The 17,906-nt window shown below is 37.8% G+C and overlaps 1 protein-coding gene across 1 annotated transcript in view; it reads left to right on the top strand.

Moving 5' to 3' along the window:
• The window catches only part of MRPL1 (mitochondrial ribosomal protein L1), a 92,927-nt gene that overhangs the window by 72,695 nt on the left and 2,326 nt on the right, over window positions 1-17,906 (top strand). Inside the window, exon 8 of the mRNA XM_015138465.2 lies at window positions 17,234-17,315. Within this exon, the coding sequence (XP_014993951.1) occupies window positions 17,234-17,315 (82 nt within the window). The remainder of the gene's footprint in view (window positions 1-17,233; window positions 17,316-17,906) is intronic.

Raw genomic sequence — 17,906 nt, 5'->3', positions numbered from 1 at the left:
GTGGCTAACCACATTGCTAAAGCTAAAAAGTCCTTTACTGGCGAGGGGTTGATCCTGCCTCCTGCTAAGGACATTTGTTGTGAACTTTTAGGAGAAGCTGCATTCTAAAGGTGGCACGTCTTCTTCTTTTAGCTAGCACTGTAACTAGATGAATTAATGAAATAACAGAGGATATTGAAGCACAATTGTTAGGATTAACGAATCACTGTGACACACAATCCAGGTTGACGATTCTACTGATGTTAACAAGGCAACAGTGCTTGTTTTTGTGCGATATATTTTTCAGGAGGATATATATGAGGATATGTTATGTGTACTTTTGTTGCCAACCAACACCACAGCTGCAGAACTCTTCAAGTCTTTGAATGATTACATGTCAGGAAAACTGAATTATTCGTCTCGTGTTGGTATATACATGGACAGAGTGGCTACCGTGACTGGACGGCTTTCTGCTTTCACTACTTGGGTGAAAGAGGTCACTTCTGAATGAGAGTCTGCGCACTGTGTCATCCATAAAGAGGTGCTGGCTAGCTGAAAAATGTCACCCAAACTTAAAAACGTTTTGCAGGACATGATTAAAATTATCAGCTACATTAAAGTACATGCTCTTAACTCTTGTCTGTTCATGCAGTTCTGCGAGGAGATGGACACAGAGCACACACATCTTCTCTTATACTCAGAAGTGAGATGACTTTATAAAGATAGGTCACTGGCCAGAGTTTTTCAGTTCCAAGAGCTGCTCCAGAGATTTCTTTTGGAAAAACAGTCATCACTGGCAGCACATTCAGTGATAACAGAATGGGTCACAAAACTTGCTTACTTGTTTGACATATTCAGCCTCCTCAACAAACTCAATCTGCCACTTCTGGGGAAAACAATAACTGTGTTCAAATTGGCAGATAAAGGGGCTGCATTCAAAGTCAAACTGGAATTATGGGGGTGACGAGTGAACATTGGGATTTCTAACACTTTTTAAACATTAGCAGAGGTTTTGAAAGAGACTGAGCCAGGGCCTCCTTTCTCCCAGCTGGTGCACGATCACTTCTCTCAGCTTTCAGAGTTTGGGCATTACTTCCCAACCACAAAAGGCCCCTGAATTGGGAAGGAATGGATCCTTGGCCCATTTGTGAGATCACAAATGACAGTGGCCTTGAAAGTATGTTTGAGACAGCTTCAAATCTCCATATGTTCTGTATTAAAGTCAGTGTGGAATATCCTGAGATTGCCACAAAAGCTCTGGAAAGCCTGCTTCCATTTCCATCATCCTCTTTGTGAAGCAGGGTTTTCCTCAGTGACAGCAACCAAAACGAAATTACAGAGTAGACTGCACATAAGCAACACACTTCGGGTGTCACTGTCTCCCATCCTCCCCAGATGGGACATCTAGTTTCAGGGAAACAAACTCAGGGCCCCCACTGATTCTACATCATGGTGAGTTGTATAATTATTTCATTATATATTACAGTGTAATAATAATAGAAATAGAATACACAATAAGTATGTGCTTAAATCATCCTGAACCTCCCACCCCCACCCCATTGGAAAAACTTTTCTACAAAACCGGTCCCTAGTACTAAAAAGGTTGGGACCACTTGTGTAGGGTAAGACACAGGTATCTAAAACTGTAAGAGAAGGGAACTTTCCTTTTTAAAAAAAAAAAAAAAAAAAAAGAATTTTTTTTGAGACAGGCGTTGCTGTATGTTGCCAAGGTTGGAGTGCAGTGATGTAAGCATAGCTCACTGTAACTTCAAACTTGGAGTCTAGGGATCCTCCTGTTTCAGCCTCTCAGGTAGCTAGGACTACATGCGCTCCACCACACGTGGCTAATTTTTAATTTTTTTTTAAGAGATGGGGTCTTGCTATGTTGCTCGGACTGGCCTCGAACTCCTGTTCTCAAGTGATCCTCCAGCCTCAGCTGTCCAGCATGCTGGGATAACAGGTGTGAGCCACCACACCCAGCTAGAACCTTTCTTTCTGTTTAGAGGAGCTGTAGTTACGGTGGGACATACCACCCTTGCTTTTTTTCTCTGCCTTTGTCCTTTGAGGGCTAGTTGGCCCTCAGTGGAGAAACATTTGGTTGCAAAATATGTCAGAACTGGGTAAATAAAGCCCCATCTTTCATTGCAGAGCTGAAAAGGTGAGCCCCAGGGAACCCGGAAGTACTGGGGAGATCAAGCAGCGTGTGGAACTTGGAAAAATGACCTCATAAAACTATAAACTCTTGGAGATGAAATAAATGGAGATGACGGAGGAGAGTCAGGGAACTCTAAGATCATAGAAATTTTTCAATCTGAAAAGCAGAGAGTCAAAAGACTGGAAAAAAATGAAGAGAGCCTGAGGGTCCTGTGGGACAGTAACAAAAGATCTAACTTTCATGTCAGTGGAGTTCCAGAAGGAAAGGAGAAGCGTGGTACAGAAAATTACTTAAAGAAATAATGGCAGGATTGCAGAGAAATTGCACCTCTCATACGTTTCAAGTAGGAATGCAGAATGGTGCAGCTACTGTGGAAAACAGTTGTATTTTATAAAGCTCATCATACATTTACCGTATGTCCTAGCAATTCTGTGGGTTTTTAACTCCACACAATGAAAAATTTAAAGTGAAATGGAAACCTACATTCACACAGATATCTGAACACAAATGTTTACAGTAACTCTATTGATAATTATCAAAAGCTGAAAAAAACCCAGTTGTGTACATGGATGTTTTCCTACGTGTGAAAAAATCTCTGGTGCATCACACAGTGGAATGTCAGTCAACAATAAAAAAGGTATGAGCTGTTGTGTAGACACAGCAACTTAGAATCTCAAAAGGTTTTGTACTGTAACCTAAGTGAAAGAAGCCAATCTGAAGTGGTTACATACTGACACCAAAAGCACAGACAACAAAAGAACTAGATAAATTGGACTTCATCCAAATTTAAAACTTTTGCGCATTAAATGACGGTATCATTAGAGCACAAAGGCAACCCACTGAATGGGAGAAAATATCTGGAAATCATATATATGATATGAGACTTGAATCGAGAGTACATAAAGAACTTTTACAATTGAATGATAAAAAGATAACCCAATTTTAAAATCATCACAGAGCCTGAATACATATCTCTCCAAAGATGAAATACAAATGGACAATAAACACATAACATTAATAGCTATCAGGAAAATGCAAATTAAAATCACAATGAGATACCCCTTCATACTCTGTAGGATGGCTATTATTTAAAAAAATAGGAAGTGTTGACAAGGATATAGGGGAATTGGAACTCTTATTTATTGCTGGTGGGAATGTAAAATACTATAGCCGTTATGAAAAACAATATGGCACTTCCTCAAAAAATTAAACATAGAATTACGTGATCCACCAAATCCACTTCTAGATACATACTCAAAAGAATTCAAAGCAGGAACTTGAATAGATGATGGCATACCCATGTTCACAGTAGCATTATTCAAAGGAGACAGAAGGTACAAGCAACCCATGTAACAATTAACAGATGAATGGATAAAGTGCAGCACACACATTGACTGCAATATTATCAGCCTTTAAAAGGAAGGAAATTGACACATCCTACAACATGCATGAACCTTGAGAACATTTTGTTATGTGAAATAAGCCAGTCACAAAAGGACAAATATTTTATCCTGCCACTTGTATAAGGTACCTATAACAGTGAAATTCGTAGAGATAGAAAGTAGAATGGTGGTTACCAGGGGCTGGAGGAAGGGGGCAGTGGGGAGTTATTGTTTAATGAGTTATATACTGTTGTTTTGTTTAAGTGACATTTTTAAAAAGAACACTAGTAAATCAGTGGTTACCAGGAGTCAGGAGTGGATGGTGTTTGTGCCTGAGAGAAATCACATGAGGGAATTTTTTGGATTCTGTATCCTATATTGGAGTGGTCATTACTTGAATGTATACATGAGTTTCAAAAGATACACCCCACAAAAAGTTAATTTTACTACCTTTCAATTTTAAAAATGTAATTAAAAAATATATAAACATATAACAACATAATTAGCTTGTTAGGAGCTGTAGTGGTGGTCGGGCAGGCTTTGGGTCTATGCCCCTATATCAACAGTGAGAATAATTCTTTTTTGTCCTCCCCTTTTTGAGATGGAGTTTCGCTCTTGTTGCCCAGGCTGGAGTGCAGTGGCGCATCTTGGCTCACTGCAGTTTCTGCCTCCTGGGTTCAAGCGATTCTCCTGTCCTTGGCCTCATGAGTACCTGGGATTACAGGTGCCCGCCACCATGCCTGGCTAACTTTTTGTATTTTTAGTAGAGATGGGTTTTGCTATGTTGGGCAGGCTTGTCTCAAACTCCTTACCTCAGCTTATCCACCCGCCCCGGCCTCCGAAAGTGCTGGAATTACAGGCGTGAGCCACCGTGCCTGGCCAAGAATAATTCTTATATTGCTTTATATCTTCATTAAGAAGTAAACTATGGGCCGGGCACAGTGGCTCACACCTGTAATCCCAGCACTTTGGGAGGCTAAGGCAGGCAGATCACGAGGTCAGGAGTTCAAGACCAGCCTGACCAATATGGTGAAACCCCGTCTCTAGTAAAAATACAAAAAATTAGCCAGACATGGTGGTACACACCTGTAGTGCCAGCTACTCGGGAGGCTGAGGCAGGAGAATCGTTTGAATCTAGGAGGCAGAGGTTGCAGTGAGCCGAGATTGTGCCACTGCACTCCAGCCTGGGCGACAGAGCAAGACTCCGTCTCATTAAAAAAAAAAAAAAGTAAACTATGTCTTGCATTTTATAGCATCTTAAAGGGCTGGTTTTAATAACTTTAAATGCTAAACTAAAACTAATTTTTTATTAAGAGGTAATAAATGCACATAATGAAATATTTAGAAAATACTGAATCACCTAGGTAAGAATGCAAAAATCATTCCAAATTCCTGTAATCTTTCACCATTTTAGTACTTTTTATTACTGCTCTTTCTGTATGCACATATTTTTTCTTTAAGTAATTGCTATTTTATATTGAGTTTTGTATTCTTTTCCCTTTAACACTGTATCTTACTTTCCCATGTCATTAAAATCCTTGCAAAGTATCATTTTATTAGCTGTTTCATAGCCTATTATGTAGACACATAATTATTTATTCAACTTTATTTCTTTTTTTGGAGCATTTAGATTGTTTTTAATATCTCATTATTATAAATATAATTCTAATGAACATAAATTCAAGGCTCTCATACACACAGAATACATTCTGTGTCTATGTATAAATATGTAGTTGTTTATTAAGAAATCTGAATTTAGACCAGGCATGATGACTCATGCCTGTAATCCCAGCACTTTGGGAGGCCAAGGTGGGAGAATCGTCTGAGCCAAGGAGTTCAAGAGTGGCCTGGGCAGCAAGGTGAGACCCCATCTCTACAAAAATTTTAAAAATTAGCCAAGCATGATGGTGCATGCCTGTGGTCCTGGCTACTTGAGAGGCTGAGATGGGAAGATTGCTTGAGGCCAGGAGGCCAAGGCTGTCACGAGGTGTGTTTGTGTCATTGCATTCCAGTCTGGGTGACAAAGCAAAATGCTGTCTCAAAAAAAAAAAGAAGAAAAGTGAATTTAGTGGAGTATAAACATGACATCGTTTTCTTCATTCTCTTTCAACTGTGCCCTGTACTACTTCCCTTCTCTGTTAGATGCACACATACTAGACAGATCTCATAGTTCAAGTGACTGTGTTCCAGTTCAAAACTCTAATCTCATATCCAAAGATTTCCCTTGCCTAATTTGGAGCCAGGCTTTGATGACTTGTGTGACCTGAAGTGGGGTGTGCTTATTACGATTTCAGCCTCCCAGGTTTGATCTTAGAATACTCAGTTCTAAGTACGTGGCTCCCAGTGCCTTTTCCAGGCCTAACTGCTCTGGGGTAGATGCCTGAAGAGGAGATTAAGGGGGAAAACCCAAATGCCTCTACTTCCTCATCCGTATTTGTGGTCCCCGTTTTGGGTGGTTTGACTGCTTCCATTTAGCGCATGTTCAGTCAGTCTCTCCTTCCTGCAGGTACCGCCCGGTCTTTCCAGAGGAACGTCTTGGAGTCTTTCCTTCTCACTTGGCTTCTGCTGCTTCTCATGTTCAGTCAGTCTCTCCTTCCTGCAGGTACCGTCCAGTCTTTCCAGATGAACGTCTTGGAGTCTTGCCTCCTCACTTGGCTTCTGCTGCTTCTTGGGTTGGGTGTTGATTATGGTAGGACCTTTTTGGTGGCCTTAATTGTTGGCATCTTTCTTTAGAATATAGGGTACTAAATGCCTTTTTTCCTTTCAAATTTGAGTCTTCATTGTGAATCTTGAAGAAATTTGTTTCAAATGCATATATAAAGTTTATATCAGCTACTGAAACCATTGCTAAGCATTTTTTAAATTTTAAATAACAATGCATTTCTCAGCCAGACAACTGCATAGTAGATACATAGTAGGAAACCAGAAGCCTATCAGGACCCAACAAAGCTTTCTTTTAAAACAAAACAAAACAAAAAATGCTTCTGCTATAGCAAAAACTTACAAAACAAAAATGGTGACTTTTACTCATTCATTTCCTCAGACATCCTTCAGTCTGTCTTCTGTACCAGGAGTCAGCAAACCAAATCCAGCTCTCCACCTGTTTTTGTAGATAAAGCTTTGTTAGAATACAACTGTGCTCATTTATGTATTGTGTATGATTTGTTTTGCACCAGAACGGCAGAAATGGAAGAATTCTGACAGAGGCCATTTGGCCCGCAGAGCCTAAAATATTTACTGCCTTACCATTTACAAAGAAAGTATGCCAACTCCTGTTTCATACTCTTCTAGAATTCTTTCTAAACCATAGATCAGATATACCATTTTTATGCTTAGAAACATTAAATGGCCTCTCACTGCTGACAGGGTATTTTCTAAGATCTTTACCTTTAAATCGCTTTGCGACCTAGTTGCAGATCACTACCTCAGGTTCAAATTCAGTCTTTCCCGCTGTTTTCAGTTGTGCAACTGGAAGACCAAAGTTACAAATAGCAGCTTGCAGGCTGAATTTGGCCTCTAGTCTTACTTTGTTGGTCCCAAATAGTGGTGGCGGTTTGTCTATTGAATCAGGATTTAAAAACTGGAGAGTATCACATAGAAATCCAGATTTTTAGCTGTTCTTGACAAATCAGGAGTTCTGATGACATTGGCCCCACAGCCCTCAGTCTGTTAACCCTTAGTGTAACAACTCTGCCGCCTCCATCCCTAGTGGTTGCTGTCCACCTCAGCACAACCTGTATCACACACATGGTATAAGCATATGCATGTAAACCCAGTCCTCCTCACTTATACATGTTTCCCACTTTGGCCACTGTAGACATTTGAGTTTGTAACCCTGGAGCTAGATATAATGAACTACCTCATGGTCCCCTGATCCACGTTTTTAAAAAAATTTATTTTTTTATTTCAATAAGTTTTTGGGGAACAGGTAGTGTTTGGTTATATGAGTAAGTTCTTTAGTGGTGATTTCTGAGATTTTGGTACACCCATCATCCAAGCAGTGTACACTGTACCCAAAGCGTAGTCTTTTCTCCCTCACTCCCCTGCCACCCTTTCCCCTGATTCCCCAAAGTCCACTATATCATTCTTATGCCTTTGCCTCCTATAGCTTAGCTCCCTCTTATGAGTGAGAACATACAATGTTTGGTTTTCCATTCCTGAGTTACTTCACTTAGAATAATGGTCTCCAATTCCATCCAGGTTGCTGTGCATGCCATTATTTCAGTCCTTTTTATGGCTGAGTTGTATTCCATGCTGTATATATATACCACAATTTCTTTATCCATTCATTGATTGATGGGCATTTGGACTGGTTCCATATTTTTGCAATTGTGAATTGTGCTGCTAAAGACACGCGTGTGCAAGTATCTTTTTCGTATGACTTTTTTTCCTCTGAGTAGATACCCAGTACTGGGATTGCTAGATCAAATGATAGTTCTACTTTAATTCTTTAAGGAATCTCCACACTGTTTTCCACAGTGATTGTACTACTAATAGTTTACATTCCCACCAGCAGTGTAAGAGTCCCTTTTTCACCACATCCACGCCAACATCTATTATTTTTTTATTTTTTGATTATGGCCATTCTTGCAGGGGTAAGGTGGTATCTATCGCATTGTGGTTTTGATGTGCATTTCCCTGATCATTAGTGATGTGGAGCATTTTTCATATATTTGTTGGGCATTTGTGTATCTTCTTTTGAGATCGTCTCCCCATGTCCTTAGCCCACTTTTCGATGGGATTGTTTTTTTTCTTCCTGATTTCTTTGTGTTTCTTGTAGATTCTGGATATTAGTCCTTTGTCTAATGTATAGATTGTAAAGATTTTCTCCCACTCTTTGGGTTGTCTCTTTACTCTGCTGATTGTTTCTTTTGCTGTGCAGAAGCTTTTTAGTTTTATGAAGTCCCATCTACTTATCTTTGTTTTTGTTGCATTTGTTTTGGGTTTTTGGACATGAAGTCATTGCCTAAGCCAATGTCTTAAAGGGTTTTTCTGATGTTATCTTCTAGAATTTTTACAGTTTCAGGTCTTACATTTAAGTCCTTGATCCATCTTGAGTTGATTTTTGTATAAGGTGAAAGATGAGGATCCAGTTTAATTCTTCTACATGTGGCTTGGCAATTATCCCAGCACTATTTGTTGAATAGGGTGTCCTTTCCCCACTTTATGTTTTTGTTTGCTTTGTCAAAGATGGTCTGTAAGTACCTGGGTTTATTTCTGGGTTCTCTGTTCTGTTCCATTGGTCTCTGTGTCTATTTCTATACCAGTACCATGCTGTTTTAGTGACTATGGCCTTATAGTATAGTTTGAAGTCAGGTAATATGATGCCTCCAGAGTTTTTCTTTTTGCTTAGTCTTGCTTTGGCTGTGTGGGATCATTTTGGTTCCATATACATTTTAGGATTTTTTTTTCTAGTTCTGTGAAGAATGATGTTGGTATTTTGATAGGAATTCCACTGAATTTGTATATTGCTTTTGACAGTATGGTCATTTTCACAATATTGATTCTGCCCATCCATGAGCATGGGGTATGTTTCCATTTGTGTGTGTTGTCTATGATTTCTTTCAGCAGTGTTTTGTAGTTTTCTTTGTATAGAGGTCTTTTGCCTCTTTGGTTAGGTATACTCCTAAGTATTTTATTTTACTTTTTGTAGCTATTGTAAAGGGGGTTGAGTTCTTGACTTGATTCTCAACTTGGTTGCTGTTGGTGTATAACAGAGCTACTGATTTGTTTCTGTTAATTTTGTATCTTGAAACTTTGCTGAATTCATTTATCAGTTATAGGAGCTTTTTGAAGGAGTCTTTAGGCTTTTCTAGGTATATGATCATGTCATCAGCAAACAGCGACAATTTGACTCCTCTTTATTGATTTGGATGCCCTTTATTTCTTTCTCTTGTCTGATTGCTCTGGCTAGGACTTCTAGTACAATGTTGAATAGAAGTGGTGAGAGTGGGCATCCTCCTTGTCTTGTTTCAGTTCTCAGGGTTCAAGTTTTCAACTTTTCCCCATTCAGTATTATGTTGGCTGTGGGTTTGTAATCATGGCTTTTATTACATTAAGGTATGTCCCATTTCTGCTGATTTTGCTGAGGGTTTTAATCTTTAAGGGATGCTGACTTTTGTCAAATGCTTTTTTCTGCATCTATTGAAATGATCATGTGATTTTTGTTTTTAATTCTGCTTATGTGATGTATCACATTTATTGACTTGCATATGTTAAACCATCCCTGCATCCTGGTATGAAACCCAGGTCATAGTGGGTTATCTTTTTGATATGCTGTTGGATTTGGTTAGCTAGCATTTTGTTAAGGATTTTTGCATCTATAGGCTGCGTGCGGTGGCTCATGCTTGTAATCCCAGCACTTTAGGAGGCTGAGGTGGTTGGATCACCTGAAGTCAGGAGTTCAAGACCACCCTGGACAGCATTGTGAAACCCCATGTCTACTAAAAATACAAAATTAGCCGGGCGTGGTGGCACATGCCTGTAATCCTGGCTACTTGGGAGGTTAACAGGAGAATCACTTGAATCCGGGAGGCAGAGGTTGCTGTGAGCCAAGATCATGCCATTGCACTCCAGCCTGGGCAAAAAGAGCAAAACTCTGTCTCAAAAAAAAAAAAAAAAAAAGGAGTTTTGCATCTATATTTGTCAGAGATATTGATCTGTAGTTTTCTTTTTTTGTTATGCTCTTTCCTGGTTTTGGTATTAGAGTGCTATTGGCTTCATAGAACAATTTAGGGAAGATTCCCTATTTCTATATCTTGTGGAATAGGGTCAGTAGGATCGGTACCAATTCTTCTTTGAATGTCTGATAGAATTCAGCTGTGATTCTGTGGTCCTGGAATTTTTTTGTTGGCAGTTTTTTTGTTTTGTTTTGTTTTTAATTACCACTTCAATCTCACTGCTTGTTATTGGTCTGTTCAGAGTTTCTATTTCTTCCTGGTTTAATCTAGGAGGGTTGTCTATTTCGAGGAATTTATCCATCTCTTCTAGGTTTTCTGTGTGCATAGAGGTTTTCTATGCGCATAAAGGTGTCAGAGTAGCCTTTAATGATCTTTTGTATTTCTGTGGTATCAGTTGTAATATCTCCTGTTTCACTTCTAATTGAGCGTATTTGGATTTTCTCTTTTTCTTCCTTAATCTCGCTAATCATCTATCGATTTAATTTATCTTTTCAAAGAACCAGCCATTTGTTTCATTTATTTTTTGTATTGTTTTTTGTTTGTTTGTTTGTTTGTTTCCATTGCATTTAGTTCTGCTCTGATCTTGGCTATTTCTTTTCTTCTGCTGGGTTTGGGTTTGGTTTGTTCTTGTTTCTCTAGTTCTCTGAGGTGTTACTTTAGATTGTCTATTTTTGCTCTTTCAGATTTTTTGATGTGGCATTTAAGTCTATGAACTTTCCTCTTAGCACTCCCTTTACTGAATCCCAAAGGTTTTAATAGATTGTGTCACTATTATCATTCAGTTCAAAGAATTTTTTAATTTCCATCTTGATTTTATTGTTAACCCTGTGATCGTTCAAGAGCAGGTTGTTTAATTTCTATGGTTTTGAGGGTTCCTTTTGGAGTTAATTTCCACTTTTATTCTACTGTGGTCTGAGAGAGTACTTGATATAATTTCAGTTTTCTTAAATTTATTGAGACTTGTTTTGTGGTCTATCATATGGTCTATCTTGGAGAATGTTCCATGTGCTGATGAATGGAATGTATATTCTGCAGTTGTTGGGTAGAATGTTGTGTAAATATCTCTTAACGCTCATTTGATCTAGGGTATATTTTAAATCCATTGTTTCTTTGTTGACTTTCTGTCTTGATGACCTGTCTAGTGCTGTCAGTGGAGTATTGAAATTTCCCACTATTATTGTGTTGCTATCTATCTCATTTCTTAGGTCTAGTAGTAGTTGTTTTATAAATTTGGGAGTTCCAGTGTTAGTGCATATATATTTAGGATTGTGATATTTTCCTGTTGGACAAGTTCTTTTATCATTATATAATGTCAAAATATAATGTCTTTGTCTTTTTTAACTGCTGTTGCTTTAATGTTTGTTTTGTCTAAGAATAGCTACTCCTGCTCACTTTTGGTGTCCATTTGTATGGATTAAATTTTTTCCCACCTCTTTACCTTAAGTCGATTTGAGTCCTTATGTGTTAGGCAGTCTCTTGAAGACAGCAGATACTTGGTTGGTTAATTCTTATCCATTCTGCTATTCTGTGTCTTTTAAGTAGAGCATTTAGGCCACTTACATTCAACATTAGTATTGAGATGTGAGGTACTATTCTATTCATTGTGCTATTTGTTGCCTGATACCTTTTTTTTTCTTAAATTTATTATATCTTTGTTTTATAGGTCCTGTGAGATTTATGTTTTAACGAGGTCCTATTTTGGTGTATTTCAAGGATGTGTTTTAAGATTTAGAGCTTCTGTTAGCAGTTCTAACAGAACTGCTAAATGTGGTGCTGGTTTGGTAGTGGCAAATTCTCTCAGCATTTGTTTGTCTGAAAAAGACTGTATCTTTCCTTCATTTATGAAGTTTAGTTTCACTGGATATGAAAATCTTGGCCAATAATTTTTTTTTTTTTTTAAGGAGGCTGAAGATGGAGCCCTAATCCCTTCTAGCTTGTAGGGTTTCTGCGGAGAAATTTGCTGTTAACCTGATAGGTTTTCATTTTTAGGTTACCTGGTGCTTTTTCCTCACAGCTTTTAAGATTCTTTCCTTCATCTTGACTTTAGATAACCTGATGACTATGTGCCTAGGCAATGATCTTTTTGCGATAAATTTCCCAGGTGTTCTTTGAGCTGCTTTGTAGATCTCTAGCAAGGTTGGGAAGTTTTCCTTGATTATTCCCTCAAATATGTTTTTCAAACTTGTTGATTTCTTCCTCAGGAACACCATATTCATAGTTTTGATCATTTAACATAATCCCAACTTCTTGGAGGCTTTGTTTGTTTATTTATTTTGATTGCCTTTTCTTTCTCTTTGTGGATTGAGTTAATTCAAAAACTTGTCTTTGAGCTCTGAAATTCTTTATTCTGCTTGTTGGATTCTATTGCTGAGACTTTCCAGTGCATTTTGCATTTCTGTAAGTGTGTCCTTCATTTCCAGAAGTTGTGATTATTTTTTATTTATGCTATCTAGTTCACTGAAGATTTTTCCCTTCATATCTTGTATCACTTTTTTTATTTCATTAAGTTGGACTTCACCTTTCTCTGCTGCCTCCTTGATTAGCTTAATAATCAACCTTCTGAATTCTTTTCCTGGCAATTCAGGGATTTCTTCTTGGTTTCAATCCACTGCGATCCATTGCTGATAAACTAGTGTTATCTTTTGGGGGAGGGGGGTATTTAAGAACTTTGGTTTTGTCATATTACCACAATTGTTTTTCTGGTTCCTTATTTGGGCAGACAATGTCAGAGGGAAGTTCTGAGGCTCAAGGGCTGCTGTTCAGATTCTTTTGTCCCACCAGTTGTTCCCTTGATGTAGTGCTCCCCTTCTTCCCCTAGGGATGGGGCTTCCTGAGAGCCAAACTGTAATGATTGTTATTTCTCTTCTGGATCTGGCCACCCAGCAGAGTTACCAGGCTCCAGACTGGTAGTGGGGCATGTCTGCACAGAGTACTGTGATGCAAACTGTCTTCAGGTCTCTCAGCCATGGATAGCAGCACAGTTTTCTGCTGTCTCTGGGGCCTGCCAGAGCAATCCGCTTCCTTCAAGGGTCTGTGGGTTCTCCTGATCCACCTTTGTCTCACATTACCTTATGCTGGTGCCTCTGCCTAGAAGATCCTCTTTGTCCTTCAAAATTCGTCATCCTTTAAGATTCAGCTTAGATATCACCTTCTTTGGTGATGAGTAAAGCCTCCGTGTCAATTACTTCTTCCTCTGTGCCCTTGTGGCACTTTGTTCATATAGTTAAAGTGGTATTTCTTATGGTGTGTTTTAGTGTCTATATTGTAATCTCAAGGGCAAGGTTTGTATCTTATTCATCTTTCTGTTCCTGGTTCTGTGTGTTGCTTGACAGAGTGGGGGTTAAGTAAATGTTGCTAAGTTGTATGGTGTTAACATCTAAAAATTAGGAAGGTAGTAAAGGATTCATTGGGCAAAGAGAAAAATTCTTATTTTTCCATCTTAAATGTATATTCTTTTGGTGTTTCACTTAGTTTCTCTTTTTTCTCCCCTTAGTATACAACACACTCATTTGTGTTTCTCAGACAACTGATACTTCATTTTCCTTATATAAAGATCACCAACTTGAAATAGCTGTGTCCAGAGTCATAAGCTAGTAAGGTGGTGGAAGTGAGGTTTGTCTGCCTTAAGTGCTCAGACACGTAGCTACTTGGCCACTCCTTACCATGTGTGTCCCCATGAATAAGTTACAGAGTTTTCTGAGTCTGTTTATAAGTGTAAATAAAGGATAATAATAGCACCTACCTCATAGGGTTCTTGGGAGAAATGAATAAGAATATCTATGTGAACACTTAGAGCTTGGCCCAAAGTAAGTACCCAATAAACAGAGCTGCACCATCAATTATTATTACTACTTTATGTTATGTAGGAGACATACGGATAACCTTTCTTTTCTTAGTTTAGACTGTTAGGAGTCATGGAAATTAAGAGTTTTGGCCCATCTTTAAAAGCCGTCTGCCAGTCCACACTTTATATAGTCTTAGAATATTACATTTGGAAGGGATTTTGGAGGCCAAGTGATCTAACAGGTGCTTATCCAAAGCAGCAGTCCTCTCTGCAGTTTTCAGTCAAAGGTGATTAGTCATCTAGAGACTGTCAGAGCATTTATAGTAATATAAGTTGCCACTTTAGAAGGAACATGTGATTGTTTAAAAATCATGTATGGGGTGCTTTTTTTTTTCTTCTTTTTTTGGTCTGTCTTCTGTAAGATTGTAAAAATCCTTTATTCACACTGTAATCCTTAGTTCTTCAAAATATCTGGACAGACTAACCTCTGTAGTAGTGGTTCTCAAAATGTGGCCCAGGGATCCTTTTTAACTCAGACACTTTCCCCAGGAATCTTTCTTCTTTTATCCCCTTTCTTTTAAATCAGAGAATCTATGAAGACCCTGGTCGTGTAGACTAAGTTCTTTTTGTGAATTTTTCTGTAGCAAGACTCAATGACCTAAAAATGTTTAAGGATTACTGGCTTGGACATGCTTGTGATTACATTTTGCCCTGAGATGAATTATGACATATGCATCTCAACGGGACAAAAAAAAAAAGGGTTAAGAACCACTGATTTTTAGTTTTATCATAATGATAAGAAAGTTATTGAATAAAATGGTTAGGAATTACACAAAAAGGGGGAAATCTGAGAGTTAAAACAGAGATAGAGACATAAAGTTCACCTGTGTCCACTGAGCCACTGCCCTGACATCTTTTGTAGAAGGCTTCTGTCTGCTTAGGGAATGGTTTCTGACATAATAAGGGATGCTAAGCAGAAAGTAAAGTGGCCTTTTTTTTTTTTTTTTTTTTTTTGAAAACATGTATGCTCCAGAATAAGGAATAACTGTTTTGTCTTGCAGTGGATAATCACTTTAGTTAAACATATATAGTGTTGTGACTGTTATATATTCAAATACACACATATGCACACATACAAATATGGTGCTTAACATAGTCCTATATCCCCTTCAAGATCAACCCCATCCCGGTTTGTTTTTCCCTTGCTGTACCAAGTCATATACTGTGCTTTTGTTAATATAATAGATAATATTCTCTCCTCAAAATAGTCATCCTGCCTCCTTAAGACCACAAAATGTTATCACATGGGAAAGCACTATTGGAGTGCAGACTAACTGAGAAGTAGGCAGAAAACCTTGTAAGTTTGCTTTTCTGAGTTCTCTTTAGGTCATTGTCACCCCAAATGAATTTCCTTAGCAAGTTTTGATAAAACTCATCCACATTTATATTTTGTTTTTGTACACAACTATCGGTCTTGTCATTAGCCAATAATCACAGTAATGCCTATGAGATATGTAACATTTCCATAATTTTGCACAATACCTAAAATAAAAAGTATAGCTATACATATATTTTAAAATTCAGTAGAGGGCACAGTACCATATATTAAATATGCTAAAATTTGAATAAAAGTGTAAACTATGTTTTAAAACATTTTTGTGTTTTTTTAAAACTTAAATTGATAAAATCATTGAAGGTATCCTAATAATGAAAGTTGCAGGGGACATAATTGTTTTATATTTTTGAAACATATATTGTGCAGAGTTAAGAGGGGAATTGAAGGCAGGGACACATGCTGATGCCTTTAGCCTTTTCTTTTTTATTTTTCAACATAAATATGTAAGGTGCCTTCTCTGCCAGTGAGCTACCTGCTTCAATGCAAATTAAAGTCTGTATGGTGTATGGACTTAATAAGGTGAACTAAACATTGCTTTTTTATCCTCTCAGAACTTCTACTTAAGGATTGGCATAAAGTGAGAATTCCTCCAGTATTGTCCAACCTTTCTCACTTAGGATTTGGTACTGCATCGTGCCCAAGTGGGTGTTGAATAAATGCTGTTTGATGATGATAAAATAATTTTTTTAGGATGAATTCTCTTTATGTTTATGTGGGGCACAGTTCTCACAGGGCTCTCAGAGTCTTTGGAAAACAGAAATCTTGTTTGAACTTCAACTGTTGTACTGTATAAATTTTGCCTGTTAAGCTACTATAATTTTATATGAATCTTCTTTTTTTTTTTTTTGAGACAGAGTTTCACTCTCGTCACCCAGGCTGGAGTGCAATGACGCAATCTTAGCTGACTGCAACGTCCGCCTCCTGGGATCAAGCAATTCTCCTGCCTCAGCCTCCTGAGTAGCTGGGATTACAGGCATCTGCCACCACACCTGACTAATTTTTGTATTTTTAGTAGAGACGAGGTTTCACCGTGTTGGCCAGGCAGGTCTCAAACTCCTGACCTCAGGTGATCCGCCTGCCTTGGCCTCCCAAAGTTCTGGTATTACAGGCGTGAGCCACCGTGCCCAACCATGAATTTTTTAAAAATTGGTTTATTTGGCACGGTGCAAAATCCTGTAAACATTTGAATGTAATATAGCGGATTTTAACTAGAATATTTAGGAAGAATAAGAGTCATTGAATTTGAATAATAAACACAAAGACTTTTCAAGGGTGTAATTTGAGTTTAGGAGTTTTATGAATAGGACTCATTCACTATATGTTTACTCACTGCTAAATGACAAGATAATTGTTATTGCATAGAGCGTTTGAAAAATTAGAATGTTAGCACAACATCCTGAAATTGTCTCTGTGTAGATATGTATTGTCTGAATGCATGTGGCAAGCAGTTTTATTTTGGACTCATGAAAACATTAATTTCTAAACATTTTCTTAGTTTCCTTTAAATCAACAAACTTCATGAGAAAATATCACTTTCCTTGCAGGGTGGGTGTAGGAAATGATGTATTCTGCTCCAAGATATGCTTTGGGGAAATTACTTGGAAGTCAAGGACTCTCAAGTAGAAAAACTTCAACTTCAATTTGTTATAACATGTTCTATAAATCTATTAAATCTTGACAAGTGAAGACATGTAAATGTGGCATTCGAAACAAAGAGCTGTAGAGGTTTTCCCCTTTCACAGTAGGGTCACTTACTAGATAATTTGCATTGATTGAATATTTGAAAAATAGTCTAGAATAATTGTATTATCTTCTTCCTTTCTCATCATTAATGTTGTATATATTACTTTCTTTCAGTTGGATATGTCAAGTGACCAGATAGCTGCCAATCTACAAGCAGTTATTAATGAAGTTTGTAGGCACAGACCACTGAATTTGGGTAAGTGGTTTGCTGAGGGTAGACTTCCCTATGACCCTGCGATACTTTAAAATGTAAAATATGAAGAAAAAAGTCAAGTTAACATGCAAGTATAATAGCAAAATGTAAAATATTAAATAAAATATCAAGTTAACATGCAAATATTATATTTCCAGGGATTAGATAAATAAATTTAATTCTCCAAAGGATTTCTCTAGCATTAATGAGGAATGCATCCTGAAACCTTTGTAGATTCCCACATTATGACTACTAATAAATGTAGCAAAGTTTGAAAGAAAACCGTAACTGATTGCTTTAAACTTACAGTGATGTTAGGGACTAAAATTATTTCTAAAATGACATTTTGAAGCCAGATCATTAACTTTGTCATTGGCACTAGCAGTTGGTTTTCTTAATCTTATTTATTTATTACAGGAAAGAAAGATCATTTTATTGTGTCATGAGAGTCATTTATAAATGAGGTGATTCATAGAGAATCACTCAACTCAGTTGAGATGCGAAAACAGTGTTGTAGGCTGGAACACAGGTGTCCAGTTTCTTTATCATCGTGTTGTGTGCTGTTCAAATTCCTTCCTCAGACAAATTTCACTT

The sequence above is a fragment of the Macaca mulatta genome, chromosome 5, assembly GCF_049350105.2.
Source record: "Macaca mulatta isolate MMU2019108-1 chromosome 5, T2T-MMU8v2.0, whole genome shotgun sequence".
NCBI lineage: Eukaryota > Metazoa > Chordata > Mammalia > Primates > Cercopithecidae > Macaca > Macaca mulatta.
This window is presented reverse-complemented; position numbering and strand designations above follow the sequence as displayed.